This window comes from Scyliorhinus torazame, chromosome 8, assembly GCF_047496885.1.
Source record: "Scyliorhinus torazame isolate Kashiwa2021f chromosome 8, sScyTor2.1, whole genome shotgun sequence".
Lineage (NCBI taxonomy): Eukaryota > Metazoa > Chordata > Chondrichthyes > Carcharhiniformes > Scyliorhinidae > Scyliorhinus > Scyliorhinus torazame.
Genome location: NC_092714.1, coordinates 133,663,033 through 133,682,717, shown reverse-complemented (window position 1 = coordinate 133,682,717; position 19,685 = coordinate 133,663,033). Strand labels below are relative to the sequence as shown.

The 19,685-nt window shown below is 46.3% G+C and overlaps 1 protein-coding gene across 2 annotated transcripts in view; it reads right to left on the bottom strand.

Moving 5' to 3' along the window:
* Positions 1 to 19,685, bottom strand: part of ints6 (integrator complex subunit 6) — a 202,364-nt gene that overhangs the window by 49,503 nt on the left and 133,176 nt on the right. For both annotated transcript variants that reach the window (XM_072514208.1, XM_072514207.1), the window contains exons 11-12: positions 15,126 to 15,236; positions 11,610 to 11,825 (exon numbers count right to left, since the gene is read on the bottom strand). In XM_072514208.1, the coding sequence (XP_072370309.1) occupies positions 11,610 to 11,825; positions 15,126 to 15,236 (327 nt within the window). The remainder of the gene's footprint in view (positions 1 to 11,609; positions 11,826 to 15,125; positions 15,237 to 19,685) is intronic.

Below are 19,685 nucleotides of genomic sequence, written 5' to 3'. Positions count from 1 at the left end.
GTTTTGAGTCATATTGATTTAATGTTGTGTTTTAATGAGGCAGGTATTTGTATTTAGCATTGCCTAGGATCGCGTGACACAATCGGTGCTATTTTGGAGCAGCCTCTCCCACTCCTGGCTGCTGACCTTCCTGCTCGCCATCTCTCCAGCTTGGGGCTTACCACATTGGACCTGCAACCCAAAGCTGCTCTAACCCTGTAGATTTTCTTTGTGACATTTTTGTTTCCTTTACTAATTACTTCAAAACTATGTTCTCTCGTTTCATGAGTAAGTCCCTTCCCAGCTCCTCTGTCCAGACCCCTCATGATTCTGAATACCACTATCCGATCTGCACTCATCCTTCTTTTCTCCCAAGGAAACCTGTCCTATTGTCACAATCAAGTTCCTCGTCCCTGGAATCATTCAATGAATATTTTCTGCACCTTCTCGAATCCCTTCAAATCCTTCCTAAAAATGCGGCGCCCCAAACTGGGCGCAATACTCCAGCTGAGGTCGAACTAGTAACTTATACAAGTTCAACATAACCCTCTCTTGTACTCAATTTACATATTAATAAAACCCAGAATAAATATGCTTTACTAACCACTCTGTCAACCACTTTGCAGCAGCAAGAGTCACCTAGTTTTTAAATCCCCTAATATTAACTATCCTATCAGATGGGGTAAACACGCAATAATGGCGGCTTGTGACAAAGGTACGGCGATAATCATGGGTGATATTAATCTACGCATAGATTGGATGAATCAAATGATTGGCAAAGGTAGGAAGAGAAGTTCCTGGAGTGATCAGTGTGCTTTTAGGACAGTTTCTGTAAGCAGCACGTTTTAGAACCAAGCAGAAAGCAAGCTGTTCAAGACCTGGTAATGTGCAATGAGATAGGATGAATTAATGACCTCATGGTACAGGTGCTCCTATGCAACAACGATCGTAACATGGTTGAATTTCACATAGCTTGAGGGAGAAGAGTGGGTCGAAGACTAACGTTTTATACTTGAATAAGGGTATGAAGCCAAGGCTGGCAAAAGTGAACTGGGAAATTACATTAAAGGATAGGTCAGTAGAAATGCTGTGGCAGACATTTAAGGAGATATTTCATAACACTCAAAGATACATTCTATAGACGCTTGGGGAAGGATGCACCATCTATGGCTAAGTTAATGATTTGATCAAATTGAAAGAAAAAGTGTACAATTGTGCAAAGGTTAGTGACAAGTCAGAAGACCAGAAAGGATATAAAAACAGTAAAGAATAACTAAAGGGAGGGAAAAATCATAGATTATCATAGAATTTACAGTGCAGAAGGAGGCCATTCGGCCCATCGAGTCTGCACCGGCTCTTGGAAAGAGCACCCTACCCAAGGTCAACACCTCCACCCTATCCCCATAACCCAGTAACCCCACCCAACACTAAGGGCAATTTTGGACACCAAGGTCAATTTTAGCACGGCCAATCCACCTAACCTGCACATCTTTGGATTGTGGGAGGAAACCGGAGCACCCGGAGGAAACCCCCGCACACACGGGGAGGACCTGCAGGCTCCGCACAGACAGTGACCCAAGCCGGAATCGAACCTGGGACCCTGGAGCTGTGAAGCAATTGTGCTATCCACAATGCTACCGCGCTGCCCAAAATGAAAGGTAGCTAGAAATATTTTAAAAACAGTAGTGTCTCTACACATATTTAGAAAGGAAAAGCGTAACAAAAGTTAGTGTTGGTCCCTGAAAGAGTGAGTCTGCAGAATTAATAATGGGAAATAAGAAAATGGCGGATGCATTTAACAGAAACAGGATACCTGCTTTGACAGCAGAAGACAACTAACATTCCAGAAATAATTGTAAATCAAGAGGTAAAAGGAGGGAGAACTTAAAATAATTTCAATCACCAGGGAAATGGCACTGAGGCTGATGTTCCCTGTCCTGATGGACTTCATCCTAGGGTCTTAAAGTGGCTGCTGAGATAGTGGATGCATCGATTATAACTTTCCAAAATTCCCTAGATTCTGGAAAAGTTAAATCAGATTGGAACGTAGTAAATGTTACTTCTCCATTCAATAAAGGAGAGAGACAAAGAGGGAAACTACAGACCAGCTAGCCTAACATATGTCACAGGGAAATGCTGGAATCCACTACAATTTAGGAGGTCATAGCAGGGCACTTAGAAAATCTTGATGCAATCAAACAGCGTAAAAATGGCTTTGTGAAAGGGAAATAGTGTTTGATTAATTTATTATAGTTCTCGGAGGGAATAGCAAGTTACATGAATAAAGTAGAACCTGTAGATGTGGTGTACTTGAATATCTAAAAGGTGAGACTTCCGGTTGCGGCTATGCAGAGCTAAGTCGCACATTCGGCGGCTCCCGCAGAAACGGACTTTTGGGCTCTTTTCAGGGCCCCAAACGACACCTTTTCGACGTTTCCTGGTGTGGGAAGGAGTTAATAACAGCTTCCCGTCAGTATATGGCTTTAACTAGGAGCGGGGCGACAAGAAAGGTGGTGGTGGACCCGAAGAAGGGAGGGAAGGAGGACAAAATGGCGGCGGGCGAAGACCAGGCAGCGTGAAGGCAGTGGGCGGAGGAGCAACAGGAGTGTATCCAGCGCTGCCTCAGAGATTAAAACGGACCTGCTAGAGCCGATGAAGGCTTCTATCGATAAGCTGCTGGAGACACAGACGGCCCAGGGGGTGGTGATCCGAGAGGCTTGACAAAAGATCTCTGAAAATGAGGACGACATCTTAGGCCTGGCGGTAAAGGTGGAGACGCACGAGGCGCTCCACAAGAAATGGCAGGAGCGATTCGAGGGGATGGAGAATCGGTCGAGGCGGAAGAATCTGCGGATTCTGGGCCTCCCGGAGGGGCTGGAGGGGCCGGACGTGGGGGCCTATGTGGTCACCATGTTGAACTCGCTGATGGGAGCGGGGTCCTTCCAGGGGCCCCTGGAGCTGGAAGGGGCCCATAGATTGTTGGCGAGGAGGCCCAAGGCTAACGGGTGGTGCTGGTGCGGTTCCATCGGTTCGTCGATCGGGAGTGTGTGCTCAGGTGGGCCAAGGAGGAGCAGCAGGTGGGAGAATGCAGAGGTTCGAATATACCAGGACTGGAGCGTGGAGGTGGCGAAGAGGAGGGCCAGGTACAATCGAGTGAAGGCGGTGCTGCACAGGAAGGGGGTGAAGTTTGGCATGTTGCAGCCGGCGCGACTGCGGGTTACCTACAAGGTGCACCATTATTTTGAGTCTCTGGAGGAGGTGTGGGCCTTTGTTCAGGCCGAGAAGCTGGACACAGACTAAGGGTCGGGATGGGCGATTGGGGACTGCGGTGGATATGTTATGCCTATTTTTTGTTCGGGGGGGGGGGGTCATGGCTAGGTCAGCGGGGGAGGGTAGCCCCCTGATCCGGCTGATAACCTGGAATGTAAGGGGACTGAATGGGCCTGAATGGACCGGTTAAGCGGGCCCGCGCCTTCGCGTACCTGAAGGGGCTCAAGGCGGATGTGGTTATGCTCCAGGAGACACACCTGAAGGTGGCAGACCAGGTAAGACTGAGGAAAGGGTGGGTAGGTCAGGTGTTTCACTCGGGGCTGGATGTCAAAAATCGAGGAGTGGCGATCTTGGTGGGAAAAAAGGTGTCATTCGAGGCGTCGAGCATTGTGGCAGATAATGGCGGTAGGTACATAATGGTAAGTGGTAAGTTGCAGGGAGAGAGGGTGGTACTGGTCAATGTGTATGCTCCGAACTGGGACGATGCGCGTTTTATGCGGCGTATGTTGGGTCGGATCCCAGACTTGGAAGTGGGGGACCTGATAATGGGGGGAGACTTCAACACGGTGTTGGATCCGGCACTGGATTGCTCCAGGTCTAGGACGGGTAGGAAGCCGGCGGCGGCTAGAGTGCCGAGGGGATTTATGGACCAAATGGGAGGGGTGGACCCTTGGAGATTTGCAAGGCCAGGGGCTAGGGAATTTTCATTCTTCTCACATGTCCAGAAGGCTTATTCCCGAATCGACTTTTTCATTTTGAGTAGGGGGCTGATAGCGAGAGTAGAGGATACCGAGTATTTGGCAATAGCCATTTTGGACCACGCCCCGCATTGGGTGGACTTGGAGATGGGGGAGGAGAGGGACCAGCGCCCGCTGTAGCGCTTGGAGGTGGGGCTGTTGGCGGACGAGGAGGTGAGCAAGTGGGTCCGAGGAAGTTTAGAGAGGTACTTGGAGACCAACGACAACGGGGCGGTCAGAGTGGGGATGGTATGGTGAGGGGAGAGCTGATCTCCATTAGGGCCCACAAGGAGCGGAGGGAGTGGGGGGGGCGAGGGAGAGATGGTGAGGGTAGACAGGAGGTATGTGGAAGAGCCTGAGGAAGGATTGTTGAGGAAGAGGCACAGCCTCCAGGCCGAATTCGACCTGGTGACCACCAGGAAGGCGGAGGTGCAGTGGAGCAAGGCCCAGGTAGCGGTCTACGAGTATGGGGAAAAGGCAAGCCGGATGCTAGTGCATCAGCTTCGGAAGCGGGACGCAGCTAGGGAGATCGGGGGAGTTAAGGACAGGGGAGGGAGCGTGGTGCGGAGTGGGGTTGGCATCAATGGGGTCTTCAGGGACTTCTACGAGGAATTGTACCGATCCAAGCCCCCATGGGAGGAGGGAGGGATGGGCCGTTTCCTGGACCAATTGAGGTTTCCAAAGGTGGAAGAGGGACTGGTGGCAGGACTGGGGGCCCCCCTGGAGGAGCTGATCAAAGGGATAGGAAGCATGCAGGCGGGGAAGGCACCGGGGCCGGACGGTTTCCTGGTCGAATTCTATAAAAAATATATGGACCTGTTGGGCCCGCTGTTAGTTAGGACCTTTAATGAGGCAAGGGAGGGGGGGGGGCTTTACCCCCGACGATGTCCCGGGCACTGATCTCCTTGATCCTGAAGCGGGTCAAGGATCCCCTGCAATGTGGGTCTTACAGACCGATTTCCTTGCTAAATGTAGATGCCACGGTGCTGGCGAAGGTCTTCGCCACGAGGATTGAGGATTGTGTGCCGCAGATCATCCATGAAGACCAGACGGGGTTTGTGAAGGGGAGACAGTTAAATGCCAATGTGCGGAGGCTTTTGAAAGTTATCACGATGCCGGCGAGGGAGGGGGAGGCAGAGATAGTGGGGGCAATTGGCGCTGAGAAAGCCTTCGATAGGGTAGAGTGGGGGTACATGTGGGAGGTGCTGAAGAGGTTCGGGTTTGGGGAGGGGTGTGTCAGGTGGGTTAGGCTGTTGTATGAGGTCCCGATGGCGAGTGTGGCCACAAATAGGAGGAGGTCCGAGTACTTTCGGTTGCACCGAGGGACGAGACAGGGGTGTCCCCTGTCCACCCCTGCTCTTCGCACTGGTGATTGAACCCCTGGCTATGGCACTGAGAGAGTCGAGGAACTGGCGGGGTTGGTGCGGGGTGGGGAGGAGCATAGGGTGTCGCTTTATGCGGACGACCTGCTGCTCTATGTGGCGGACCCAGTGGGAGGAATGCCAGAGGTAATGAGGATCCTGAGGGAATTCGGGGACTTTTTGGAGTACATGCTCAATATGGGGAAGAGCGAGCTGTTCGTAGTTCAGCTAGGGGACCAGGAGAGGGGGATTGGCGAGCTCCAGGTGGTCCAGGTGGCCAGGAGCTGGGGGGCCCTGCATAGGATTAACTTTACAAGGCTGGTGGAGCAAATGGAGGAGGAGTTCAAGAGGTGGGACGTGTTGCCGCTGTCCTTGGCGGGTAGGGTGCAGTCAATCAAAATGATGGTGCTCCCAAGGTTTTTGTTCCTGTTCCAGGGCCTCCCCGTGTTTATCCCGAAGGCTTTTTCCAGGCGGGTTAATAGGAGCATAATGGGGTTTGAATGGGCGCGAGGGACTCCGAGGGTGAGAAGGGTGTTCCTGGAGTGGAGTAGAGATGGGGGGGGCTGGCGCTGCCCAACATTTGTGGGTACTACTGGGCCGCCAATGCGACGATGGTGCGCAAGTGGGTGATGGAGGGGTCTGCATGGAAGAGGCTGGAGACTGCGTCCTGTGTGGGTACGAGTCTGGGGGCGCTGGCAATGGCGCCGCTGCCGCTCCCTCCAAGGAGGTATACCACGGGCCCGGTGGTGGTGGCGGCCTGCAAAATTTGGGGGCAATGGAGGCGGCATAGGGGGGGGGGGGGAAGTTGGGGTCTCGGCGTGGACCCCATTACGGGGGAACCACCGGTTCGCCCCAGGAAGAACAGGTGGAGGGCTTTCGGGGTGGCACAGGGCAGGGATACGAAAGTTGGGGGACCGGTTTGTGGACGGGAAGTTCGCAAGCTTGGGTGAGCTGGAGGAGAAGTACGGGCTCCCCCCGGGGAACACCTTCAGGTACTTACAGGTAAGGGCGTTTGCCAGACGGCAGGTGGTGGAATTCCCACGGCTACTGCCACACACAGTACAGGACAGGGTGCTCTCGGGGGGGTGGGTGGGAGTGGGGAAGATCTCGGAAACTTACCAGGTGATGCAGGAGGAGGAGGAGGCCTCGGTGGTGGAGTTGAAAGGAAAGTGGGAGGAGGAGTTGGGAGAGGAGATCGAAGAGGGGACGTGGGCAGATGCCCTCGGGAGGGTGAACTCTTCCTCTTCGTGCAAGAGGCTCAGCCTCATACAGTTTAAGGTGCTGCACAGGGCACATGACCAGGACAAGGATGAGCCGGTTCTTTGGGGGTGAGGACAGGTGTGTTAGGTGCTCAGGGAGCCCAGCAAATCACACCCATATGTTCTGGGCATACCCAGCGCTGGAGGAATTTTGGAAGGGCGTAGCGAGGACGGTGTCGGGGTTGGCAGGATCCAGGGTCAAACCGGGCTGGGGGCTCACAATATTTGGGGTGGCAGGGGAGCCGGGAGTGCAGGAGGCGAAAGTGGCCGGAATTCTGGCCTTTGCGTCCCTGGTAGCCTGGCGAAGGATTCTCCTTCAGTGGAAAGCTGCGAGGCCCCCAAGCGTGGAATCCTGGATCAGCGATATGGCAGGGTTCATTAAATTGGAGAGGGTGAAATTCGCCTTGAGAGGGTCAGTACAAGGATTCTTTAAGCGGTGGCAACCGTTCTTAGACTTTCTGGCAGAACGATAGACATTGGTCAACGGCAGCAGCAGCTCGGGGGGTTACCTGATTTTTGTTTATGTTATTTACACTGGAGGGTCTGAGGAGGTGTATACACCTGTTGGGTTAAGTCGGGGTGTTAATGTTAATTTATTATTTATGTACAGTGGGGGAGGGGTTTGGGGTGGTTGCTTTTTTAGATTGTGTTTTGTACTTAACCCTGTTGGGTTCTTTTTTCTTTCTCATTTTGTTATTGATATTTTATGAAAACCTTTAATAAAAAAAATGTGGGTTTTTTTTTTTAAAAAGAATATCTAAAAGGTATCTGACAAGGTGGGAAGTCATGATGTTGGGGGCAATATATTAGCATAGATAGAGGATTGGAAACAGAGAGTAGCAACATTAATAGGTCATTTTCAGATTGGAAAGATGTAACAAGTGGAGTTTCACAGGAATCAATGCTGGGTTTCAACTACTCACAATCTATATTAATGACTTCGGTGAAGGAACCAAAATGTATGGTTACTAAATTTGCTGATGACAGGTCCAGACAGGTTAAGTCTGGGCAAAAAATTGGCAGATGGGAGTACAAATTGGAAATATATGAACTTGTCCACTTTGGCAGGAAGAATAAAACAAAGTATATTATTCAAATAGGAAGATATTACAGAACTCTGCAGTAGATCGATCCGAGTGTCCTGGTACATGAATCATAAAGAAATTGTATGCAGATCGAGCAGGTGATTAGTAAGGTAAAAATAGAAAGCTGTAATTTATTGCAAGGAGAAAGGAATATGAAGGAGACAAGTTTTGCTACATCAGTGCAGAGACTACATCTGGTACTGTGTACAGTTTTAGTCTCCTTATTTAAGAAAGGACAGAATTACATTACACAGTGTGGAGGAGGTACAATCGACTAATACCTGGGACGAATGAATTATCTCATGAAGAAAGGTTGGATCTGTATCCAATTCTAATATGAACAAGATCCTGAGTGGATAAGACAGGATGGATGATGAAAGGATGCTTCCCCTTCTGGGAGAGACAAGATGAGGGGGCAGAGTTTAAAAATAAAGGATCTTCCATTTCAGACAAAGATTAGGGCAGCACGGTATCACAAGTGGATAGCACTGTGGCTTCTCCCCGAGTCTGCTTGGGTTTCCTCCCACAGTCCAAAGATGTGCAGGTTAGGTGGATTGGCCATGGTAAATTGCCCTTAGTGATCTAAAAGGTTAGATGGGGTTATTGGGTTACGGGGATAGGATGGAAGTGAGGGCTTAAGTGGGTCGGTGCAGACTCAATGGGCCGAATGGCCTCCTTCTGCACTGTATGTTCTATGTTAATGATCAGGAGAAATCTTCCGTCACTTATGTCAGTGAAATTCTCTTCAGTGGATGCAGGATCAGTGAAAATTTAAAGCACAATTAGATAGACTCTTGATTGACAATAGAGTGAAATGGAATATAAGGTAAGATGGAAAGTTGCAGCCACAATCAATCAGTCATGATCTTATCAAATGGCGGAGCAAGCACGAGAGCTGAATGGTCCGCTCCTGCTCCTAATTTGTATCTGTGCCCATTACTGAAATGGAAAATTTGTATGGTGCCTGGCTGTAGAGAGATCATTTACCAGGAAATTTTAGGTTGCTTTAGTGCAAGACAAAACTAAACAGAGTTAATTAAGTTTCCTTAACTCCAATATTTATCATCAACCTCTTGAGTGCACACCTCCAGAACTGGATTTAGACAAACAGTGAATCATCATTGTTGGGTCAAAATTTCACTTTGAATGGACAGCATGGTGGCACAGTGGTTAGCACTGCTGCCTAACGGCGCCAAGATCCCAGGTTCGATCCCGGCTCTGGGCCACGGTCCGTGTGGAGTTTGCACATTCTCCCCGTGTTTGCATTGTGTTAGCCCCTGTCGTGTTGGGTGTTCCGATACACAAACGAACCAACATGGTTGTAGATGGTACAACTCTGTTTTATTATTCTGTACAATAATAACTATTAACTTCTGGCTGTGGTTCGTACTTCACCAGCTAACCTGTGGACCCAGCCCTAGCACTATCTTAGTGAGGCACTCAACACATGGTGTATGTCTGAGTGGCTTGCTGTGAGCTCTGTGCTCTGAGCTATCCCCTGTTGGAATGAGCGGGAACTGTGGTGTTCCCTGTTTTATAGTGCGTGTGCTCTCACTGGTGATTGGCTGTGATGTTGTGCATGTGTTGGTTGGTCAATCTACCTGTCCATCAGTGTGTGTGTGTGATTGCACCGTGATATGTTAATATGGATATCATGACAGCCCGCACAACCCAAAGATGTGCAGAGTAGGTGGATTGGCCATGCTAAATTGCCCCTGAAGTGGAAAAAAATTGAATTGGGTAAACTAATTTTTTTAAAAAAATCACTTTGAATAAACTAAAGACGGGGAGACACTCGCTGGAACATGTTTATTGACAGAATTCTGTCAAGTCATTTTAATTTGGAGATTCATGGTGATATTAAGGCAGTGGTCACTTTCAAGTGTTCAGTGGACCAAGAATTAATTTTTGGCCAATAACAAAGGCAAAAAATAAAAATAATATTTCTATAGAAGTGAAAAGATACAGATGGAAGATGAAGAACTCCGATCACCGCCCCAGAGCACGGCCTTCTTTCCAAGAATTCTTACAAATGCATTTTCATGCAACTCCTGCAAGCGTACACTTGCCAGCATTTCAGACATGCCACTCCCCTCCCATCAAAAAAAGTGTCATGAAAATCTATTAACTGAACAACAGCTTTAACAAAATAAAACCTCAACTTCCTTCCAAATAAAAACTGATTTAACAGACTTTTTCCAAATTTACCCAACATTATTTTGGAATTCAATTTCTCATTCCCTCATCATACATCACCATATTAGAAAACCATTTTTCATTTTGGAAGTAATGATTTTAAGTTTGTTGCATAAGAAATCATGTTTCATTCAATCAGGGTGATTTATCCTACTACAGTTCCAGTACCAAATGAGAACTAAAAGATATACAATGGCAAACGCAGGACATCGTTTGCTCTCCTATCTCGATGTCAAACTAATTTCAGTGTTAACTTGCAAACCATGTAATGCACTGTATCTTTAAATGACAGGGAATGTTCATCAGAAGGATATTTAATTCAGGATAATGTTATGATTGTGAAGTTTTAGGGGGGGCACGGTGGCACAGTGCATCGTATTGCTGCTTCACGGTGCTGAGGATTCGATCCCAGCCCCGGGTCACTGTCCGTGTGGAGTTTGCACATTCCTCCCGGGTCTGCGTGGGTTTCACCCTCACAGATGTGCAGGGTAGGTGGATTAGCCACACTAAATTGCCCCTTAATTGGAAAATAAGAATTGGGTACTCTATTCTTTAAAAAATGATTGTGAGGTTTTAGTTTTAGAAGATGAATTGTGTCTTGGACTGTCTCTTTATTTAGAGTTAAAAATCGAAGAGTGAAGGAGCCATGTGATTGGTAGAGAGGGAGGGGGAAGGGGGGGGGGTGAGGAGAGAGGTCTCACAGAGACAAAGACTGCAGGTGGTGTGGTCAGCAGAGAGGAGGTTGCAAATCCTCTGAACTAACAGACAGAATGCAAGAGGAAGGATGGTCTCTTGGCATCTAAAGGCTCTTGAGGATTTGCCTCAGCAGACTGTGAGGAAAAAAACACTCGAGTGGGCCTTCTGGTTGGTAGTCAGTTCGTGAATTCTCCAAAAACTGAGGGAAGCACCTTTCAATGGTTTCTAGACATGACAGCCAGGTGAAATGGGGAGGCACTAATGTATCGAAAGGTGGTAGAGACTGGACGATATTCAAAAAATGCTAAACCTGTGGAGTGTGCTGTAAGGTACATGTATGCATCATGCAGCTATAGGTTACGTTAAAATATTAAGGAACCTTTTCTTTCCTTTAGAGTATTAGTTGTCTACTAAATAATGTTTGGTCAATGTTGCTTTTAGTTCTGTCTGTAACATTAAAAGTCTCAAATCCTGAAATCTGGTCATGCAATTCTTTTATTTTGGTCACTGGGAATTCAAATATCAGCACTTTTGGTCTTCACGGGATCATAACAGTGCTTCTTTCTGCCACATTGAATTCTGGTTACAAATTCAGCATCTCCTTCCAGCAAAGACATTTAATAGATAACTGGAAATAAATGTGTATTGTTTTGGAAAATTATCGGCTTCTAGATTCTAACTCAACATCTCATCACATGGTAGGCAATGTGACACCAGAGTGCTCTACATACTTTGCTGCCTATGCTGTAGATTTTGCAAGTTATCAGAAAATAGGAAATAAATCTTAAGCATTCACTATGAGTTTGTCAGTTAGATTTTGGACCAAACAGTCCAATCAGCGTGGACTCTCCTTAAGAGATTTTCAAAACCAAAACCAGTTCAGCCTTTGGCAGCTATACAGGAATAAATAGATCTTTCAAACCAACAATTGTTGACTATGTAGAGGAGAAAACTGAAGTCTGCAGAAAAGAAAATATTCATGAAGTTAGATTCAGATTAAAAGTAGCTTGAAGGAACGCGTCTCACCTTATTCAGGATCCCAATTTGAAATCCAGCAAACTCCTTTACATTTAAATCCAGAAGTCTGTACGGAAGTTCCCCTGTGATCCCCATCATAATCTGCTTTAAGTCTTTGCGATGAGCTAATGAGAGGCTGTTGCTTCTGTTTTTCACTTTAATGGCAGATTCTTGAAGTGGCTTCTTACCCACCGAACTTATGATTCTATCAGATTCTAGTTTTGCCTAAGAAAACAAGTCAGGGGAAAGAATTTAAAATTCATGACAAATGCCTGCATAACAAAGTATTTTAAAAAATAACTTTTCAAATATTTGTGCTGAATTGAATTATATCAACAACAACGGAACAACTGAATCAATGTTAATTGGATTCCAAACCAGATGAAATATAAAACTAAATACTAATCCTTTTCTTGATAATACATTTATTTACAGAACGCAGCGTTCCACATGTCCCTTCTACCTATCAACCCACTGTCCCAGCCGTCTCCCTTTATAGGTATTTAATCGATGCCCTCCACCGGTGATCTTATCATCTTTAACATACTATTAAACACTATTAACAATCAACATCTCACTAACATATCCATAGAAACAAAATTAAATAATTGATTCCGAGGAAGTCATATAGACTCGAAAAATTAACTCTTTTTCTCTCTACATGGATGCTGCCAAACCTGTTGAGTTTTTCCCCAGCATTTTCTGTTTTTATTCTTATTAAAAATAATTTCCTCCTTCACTAAAAAATCTATATATGACAAATGCACGTTTGCATAGAAACATACAGAACAAAGGCGTTTCCGATTCAGAGGTTTACCGGACTAATACCTGGCATGAGAGGTTGCCTTATGAGGAAACGTTGAACAGGCTAGGCTTGTATCCACTGGAGTTGGATGAGCAAGAGGCAACTTGATTGAAACATAAGATCCTGAATGGTATTGACAGGGTGGATGTGGAAAGGATATTTCCCCTTGCTAAAGAATCTAGAACTAGGGTCACTGTTCGAAAATAAGGGGTCACCCAATTCAGACAGTGATGAGGAGATTTCTTTCCCCCTCAGAGGGTGATGAATCTTTGGAACTCTCTTCCTCAAAAGGCGCTGGAAGCGAAGTGTTTGAATATTTTTAACACATGCGAGATAGAGTCTTGATTAACAAGGGGGTGAAAGGCTAGTGGGCGTAGGCAGGAATGTGGATTTGAGATTACAATCAGATCAGCCATGATCTTATTGAATGGCAGATTAGGCTTGAGGGACAAGTGGTCTCCTGCTTGTAAAATTTGTATGTTCATAAAAAAAGAATCTGAATTTATATATTGTTTCCCCAATCCCAGCATATCCAAAGGTAAAGTCACTGTTGCACTATAAGTAAGTTACTGAAGGCAAGTTTATCTGATTCGCCAAATCAGGTTGAACATTTTACAGCGGGTATGCTTCAGGCAATAAATGCTGCAAATAAGTCATTACACCTGCTTAATGTGCAATAGCGCCAGTTTTTAAATGGTATTACCTTAGCCTCTAGGACTAGCACAGATTCACAAAGGCAATGAAAGAATATGGAGGGGAAAAAATGATTGCAGGGATAATCCCAGAAACATGAAACTATACCTTTCAGGAAACAATGAAGCAGCTGGGTTGAATTTACTTTGGAGGTGGTGATGGGGTGGCCTAATAACTTGTATTGATATAGCACCTTTTATATTGGAAAACATCCCAATGTACTTCCATAGGAGCTTTATCAAAGAAAATTTGACTCCAAGACACACAGGAAAAATATCAGGCAAGATGTTTGAGCAACAAAATAGGACTGTCATAAAGGAAGAGAAGAGGGTTTAGGGAAAGGGGTTCCAGAACTTAAGGCCTTGGTAGCTGAAGGCTAGAATGATTAAAATGACAAGTGCAGACATCTTAAGGCTCTGGGGCGAGAGATTACAGAGATAGGAAGCTAGAAGGACATGAAAGAATTTTATATTAAGGGTGAGGATTTTAAAAGCAAGTATTATTTTACTCAGAGCTAATGTAGTTCAGGAACAAAGAGATGATGGGTAAACACAACTTGGGTGTGCATTAGGATATCGGAAGATTTCAGGAGACTTCAAATTCGAAGACAGGTGGTGGAGGACTGGCCAAGAGTTCGTTGGAATAATCCAGACTGGAAGTAATAGCCGTGGGTGAGGGTTTTAGCAGCACATGAGCTGAGGCAGGGGTAGAGTTGGGTGCTGTTTTGGAAGTGGAAATAGGTGGTCTTGGTGATGACATGGCAATGTGGTCAGAAGCTGATAGAGGTCAAATATGACAACAAGGATACAAACGGTCTGGCTCAGAATCGAGTGGATGGTTCACGAATAGTTTGTGGCAAAGACCACAGATAGGTCCTCCTAATATTTAGTTAAAGGCAATTTCTCATGCAGTATTGGATGTCAGACAAGCAGCCAGCCAATTTAAATATAGTGAGGGATTCATGAGAGGTGGCGAGGTTGAGCTGTGGTGTCATCAGCATACATGCAGAAGCTGGATGCTCAGAAATAGTTGGACGAGAGCACATAGGCATAGTCTGAATTTTTAAGTGATGCAATCTGTCATTATTTTCATTTCTTTCAATTAATTGCTTTCACAAAAAAAACTTGATGGAAACTACCACGGTAAATTGGTCACTTTAATTACAAAACACCATGCTGCTGATGGCCAGCCTATAGTGTGTTAGCATTTATTAACAGGGGGATTGAGTTTAAGAGCTGTGAGGTTATGCTGCAACTGCACAAGACCTTGGTTAGACCACATTTGGAGTATTGTGTACAGTTCTGGTCACTTCATCATAGGAAGGATGTGGAAGCATTGGAAAGGGTGCAAAGGAGATTTACCAGGATGCTGCCTGGATTGGAGGGTAGGTCTTATGAGGAAAATTGAGGGAGCTAGGGCTCTTCTCATTGGAGTGAAGGAGGATGAGAGGTGACTTAATTGAGGTGTATAAGATGATGAGAGGGATAGATAGAATGGACGTTCAGTGACTTTCTCCTCGGGTGGGTGTAGCTGTTACAAGGGCCATAACTATAAAGTTCATGCTGCAAGGTTTAGGAGGGATGTCAGAGGTAGGTTCTTTACTCAGAGAGTGGAACGCACTCCCAGCTATGGTAGTGGAGTCGGACACTTGAGGAACTTTCAAGCGGTTATTGGATAGGCATATGGAGTGCACAAGATGATTGGGAGTAGGTTGATTTGATCTTAGTTTCAGACTAGTTCAGCACAACATCGTGGGCCAAAGGGCCTGTACTGTGCTGTACAGTTCTATGTTCTATCTGGAGGTGATAGAAAAAAAACAGAGTATTAAGATACTTCTTCAACAACACCCATTCAGTGGCTGGTTAGAGAGATTGTCAACTCAGTATTTCTTTAACTTTGTCCTTCGGAGATAAGGTTTGAAAGCTCCTGATGGATCTTATGCTTCCCGACTGATGAGGGGGAAAACATAGTCTGGGAAAGCTGCTGGGAATACGAAGAATATGGACAGTTGTAGATTCTCAGCTTACCTGTTGACTAAGTTTTTTGAGGTAAGAAATTACACTGTAGCTAAGGCCATAATCCACACCTTCTGCAATCAGATTAGGAGCTCCCATCATCCTCAGTGCCTTTTTCAAAGGCTGTTGGTGAAACATAAAATCATTACTACAACATTAACCTATAAAAAGTAAATTTCAGCTGTCATCTAAACACAATCCGCAGTGAGATTTCACTTGTCACAGTCACCTTCCTATACAGTGCGCAAACAGTCCAAATATTCAAAATGTGATACATGAAGTTTGAATTGCCCTATTTAAAGGGAAAAGCCACTGAAATTTAGATTCATGACCTAAAACAATAAAGGTTTGAAACGCATACAGTAGGCCCCAAACATAGACCAAATGTTGGGAACACTGTAGCCTCTCTGAACATGTTGAATGGCGATTTCAATATCACAATCAGCCTGCCTTTAAATGTCATTTTGGTACAACTTATTCATTTGTTTGAGAGAAATTTGGAATTCCTCAGAAAAATAGAGTTTGTAGTCTCACCACAAGCACTGATCGGCTACAGCAGAGACACGAACAGGGTTCCCCATACTTCTGTGCTCGTCTGGGAAACCACATGATAGAAGCACACAATTAGAAGCTGTTACACTTCTGCAGCTCAGAATGTCATGCCACAGCAAATACTGGAGTCACCTGCAATCTGCATGGTTTAAGATAATCTTAGTTTCTTTAATTGCAGGCATTACTTCTAGGATGTCCAAAAACGGGATATTAGAATATTACAGCGCAGTACAGGCCCTTCGGCCCTCGATGTTGCGCCGACCTGTGAAACCAATCTAAAGCCCATCTACACTATTCCATTATCATCCATATGTTTATCCAATGACCATTTAAATGCCCTTAGTGTTGGCGACTCCACTACTGTTGCAGGCAGGGCATTCCACGCCCTTACTGCTCTGAGTAAAGAACCTACCTCTGACATCTGTCCTATATCTATCTCCCCTCAATTTAAAGCGATGTCCCCTCGTGCTAGCCATCACCAACCGAGGAAAAAGGCTCTCACTGTCCACCCTGTCTAATCCTCTGATCATCTTGTATGCCTCTATTAAGTCACTTCTTAACCCTCGTCTCTCTAACGAAAACAGCCTCAAGTCCCTCAGCCTTTCCTCATAAGATCTTCCCTCCATACCAGGCAACATCCTAGTAAACTTCCTCTGCACCTTTTCCAATGCTTCCACATGCTTCCTACAATGCGGCGACCAGAACTGCACGCAATACTGCAAATGCGGCCGCACCAGAGTTTTGTACAGCTGTAACATGACCTCATGGCTCCAAAACTCAATCCCTCTACCAATAAAAACTAACACACCGTACGCCTTCTTAACAATCCTATCAACATGGGTGGCAACTTTCAGGGATCTACGTACATGAACACCGAGATCTCTCTGCTCATCCACACTACCAAGAATCTTACCATTAGCCCAGTACTCTGTATTCCTATTACTCCTTCCAAAATGAATCACCTCACACTTTTCTGCATTAAACTCCATTTGCCACTTCTCAGCCCAGCTCTGCAGCTTATCTATGTCCCTCTGTAACTTGTAACATCCTTCCGCACTGTCCACAACTCCACCGACTTTAGTGTCATCTGCAAATTTACTCACCCATCCTTCTACGCCCTCCTCCAGGTCATTTATAAAAATAACAAACAGCCGTGACCCCCAAACCGATCCTTGTGGTACACCACTAGTAACTGAACTCCAGGCTGAACATTTCCCATCAACCACCACCCTCTGTCTTCTTACAGCAAGCCAATTTCTGATCCAAACCGCTAAATCACCGACTATCCTAGGCCTCCGTATTTTCTGCAACAGCCTACCATGGGGAACCTTATCAAGCGCTTTACTGAAATCCATATACACCACATCAGCTGCTTTACCCTCGTCCACCTGTTTGGTCACCTTCTCAAGGAACTCAATAAGGTTTGTGAGGCATGACCTACCCTTCACAAAACCATGTTGACTATCCCTAATCAATTTATGCCTTTCTAGATGATTATAAATCCTATCTCTTCTAATCCTTTCCAAGACTTTGCCCACAACAGAAGTAAGGCTCACTGGTCTATAGTTACCGGGGTTGTCTGTACTCCCCTTCTTGAACAAGGGGGCAACATTTGCTATCCTCCAGTCTTCTGGCACTATTCCTGTAGAAATGACGACATAAGATCAAAGCCAAAGGCTCTGCAATCTCCTCCCTAGCTTCCCAGAGAATCCTAGGATAAATCCCATCCGGCCCAGGGGACTTATCTATTTTCACACTTTCCAGAATTGCTAACACCTCCTCCTTATGAACCTCAATCCCGTCTAGCCTAGTAGCCTGTATCTCAGTATTCACCTCGACAACATTGTCTTTTTCCTGTGTAAATACCGACAAAAAATATTAATTTAGCACCTCTCCTATCCCCTCGGACTCCAAGCACAACTTCCCACTACTGTCCTTGACTGGCCCTACTCTTACCCTAGTCATTCTTTTATTCCTGACATATCTATAGAAAGCTTTAGGGTTTTCCTTGATCCTACTTGCCAAGGACTTCTCATGTCCCCTCCTGGCTCTTCTTAGCTCTTTCTTTAGGTCCTTCCTGGCTAACTTGTAACTCACAAGCGCCCTAACTGAACCTTCATGTCTCATCTTTACATAAGTCTCCTTCTTCCTCTTGACAAGTGATTCAACTACTTCAGTAAACCACGGTTCCCTCGCTCGACCACTTCCTCCCTGCCTGACAGGTACGTACTTATCAAGGACACGCAGTAGCTGTTCCTTGATCAAGCTCCACATTTCAATTGTGCCTATCCCCTGCAGTTTCCTTCCCCATCCTATGTCTTGCCTCATCGCATCATAATTGCCTTTCCCCCAGCTATAACTCTTGCCCTGCAGTATATACCTATCCCTTTCCATCACTAAAGTAAACGTCACCGAATTGTGGTCACCATCACCAAAGTGCTCACCTACCTCCAAATCTAACACCTGGCCTGGTTCATTACCCAGTACCAAATCCAATGTGGCCTCGCCTCTTGTTGGCCTTTCTACATACTGTGACAGGAAACCCTCCTGCACACATTGGACAAAAACTGACCCATCTAAAGTACTCGAACTATAGCGTTTCCAGTCAATATTTGGAAAGTTAAAGTCCCCCATAACAACTACCCTGTTGCTTTCGCTCCTATCCATAATCATCTTTGCAATCCTTTCCTCTACATCTCTGGAACTTTTCGGAGGCCTATAGAAAACTCCCAACAGGGTGACCTCTCCTTTCCTGTTTCTAACCTCAGCCCATACTACCTCAGTAGACGAGTCCTCATCAAACGTCCTTTCTGCCACCATAATACTGTCCTTGACTAACAATGCCACACCTCCCCCTCTTTTACCACCTTCCCTGAGCATACTGAAACATCTAAACCCCGGAACCTGCAACAACCATTCCTGTCCCTGCTCTATCCATGTCTCTGAAATGGCCAGAACATCAAAGTCCCAGGTACCAACCCATGCTGCAAGTTCACCCACCTTATTCCGGATGCTCCTGGCGTTGAAGTAGACCCACTTCAAACCACCTTCCTGCCTGCCGATACACTCCTGCGACCTTGAAACCTTACTCGTGACCTCACTGCTCTCAACCTCTTGTCACTGGAGCTACAATTCAGGTTCCCATCCCCCTGCTGAACTAGTTTAAACCCTCCCGAAGAGCATTAGCAAATTTCCCCCCCAGGATATTGGTATCCTTCTGGTTCAAGTGTAGACCATCCCGTTTGTAGAGGTCCCACCTACCCCAGAATGAGCCCCAATTATCCAGGTATCTGAATCCCTCGCTCCTGCACCATCCCTGTAGCCATGCGTTCAACTGTTCTCTCTCCCTATTCCTCGTCTCGCTAGCACGTGGCACGGGTAACAACCCAGAGATAATAACTCTGTTTGTTCTAGCTCTAAGATTCCACCCTAGCTCCCTGAATAACTGCCTTACATCCCCATCCCTTTTCCGACCTATGTCGTTGGTGCCTATGTGGACCACAACTTGGAGCTGCTCCCCCTCCCCCTTAAGTATCCCGAAAACATGGTCCGAGACATCACGGACCCTGGCACCTAGGAGGCAATACGCCAATCGCGAGTCTCTCTCATTCCCACAGAATCTCCCATCTGTCCCCCTAACTATGGAGTCCCCAATGACTAATGCTTTTCTCTTCTCTCCCCCCCCCCCTTCCCTTCTGAGCAACAGGGACAGACTCTGTGCCAGAGACCTGTACCCCATGGCTTACCCCTGGTAAGTCCCCCCGTCCCCCCCCCTCACCTGTATCCAAAGCGGTATACTAGTTACTCAAGAGAACGACCACAGGGGATCCCTGTACTGACTGCTTCCTCCCAACCCCTCTCACCTTCACCCATCTATCTTCATTCTTCGGAGTAACTGCATCCCTAAGCTTCTATCTATGACCACCTCTGCCTCCCGAATCATCCGAAGTTCATCCAGCTCCAGCGCCAGTTTCCCAACGTGGTTTTTGAGGAGCTGGAGATGGGTACACTTCCCACAGG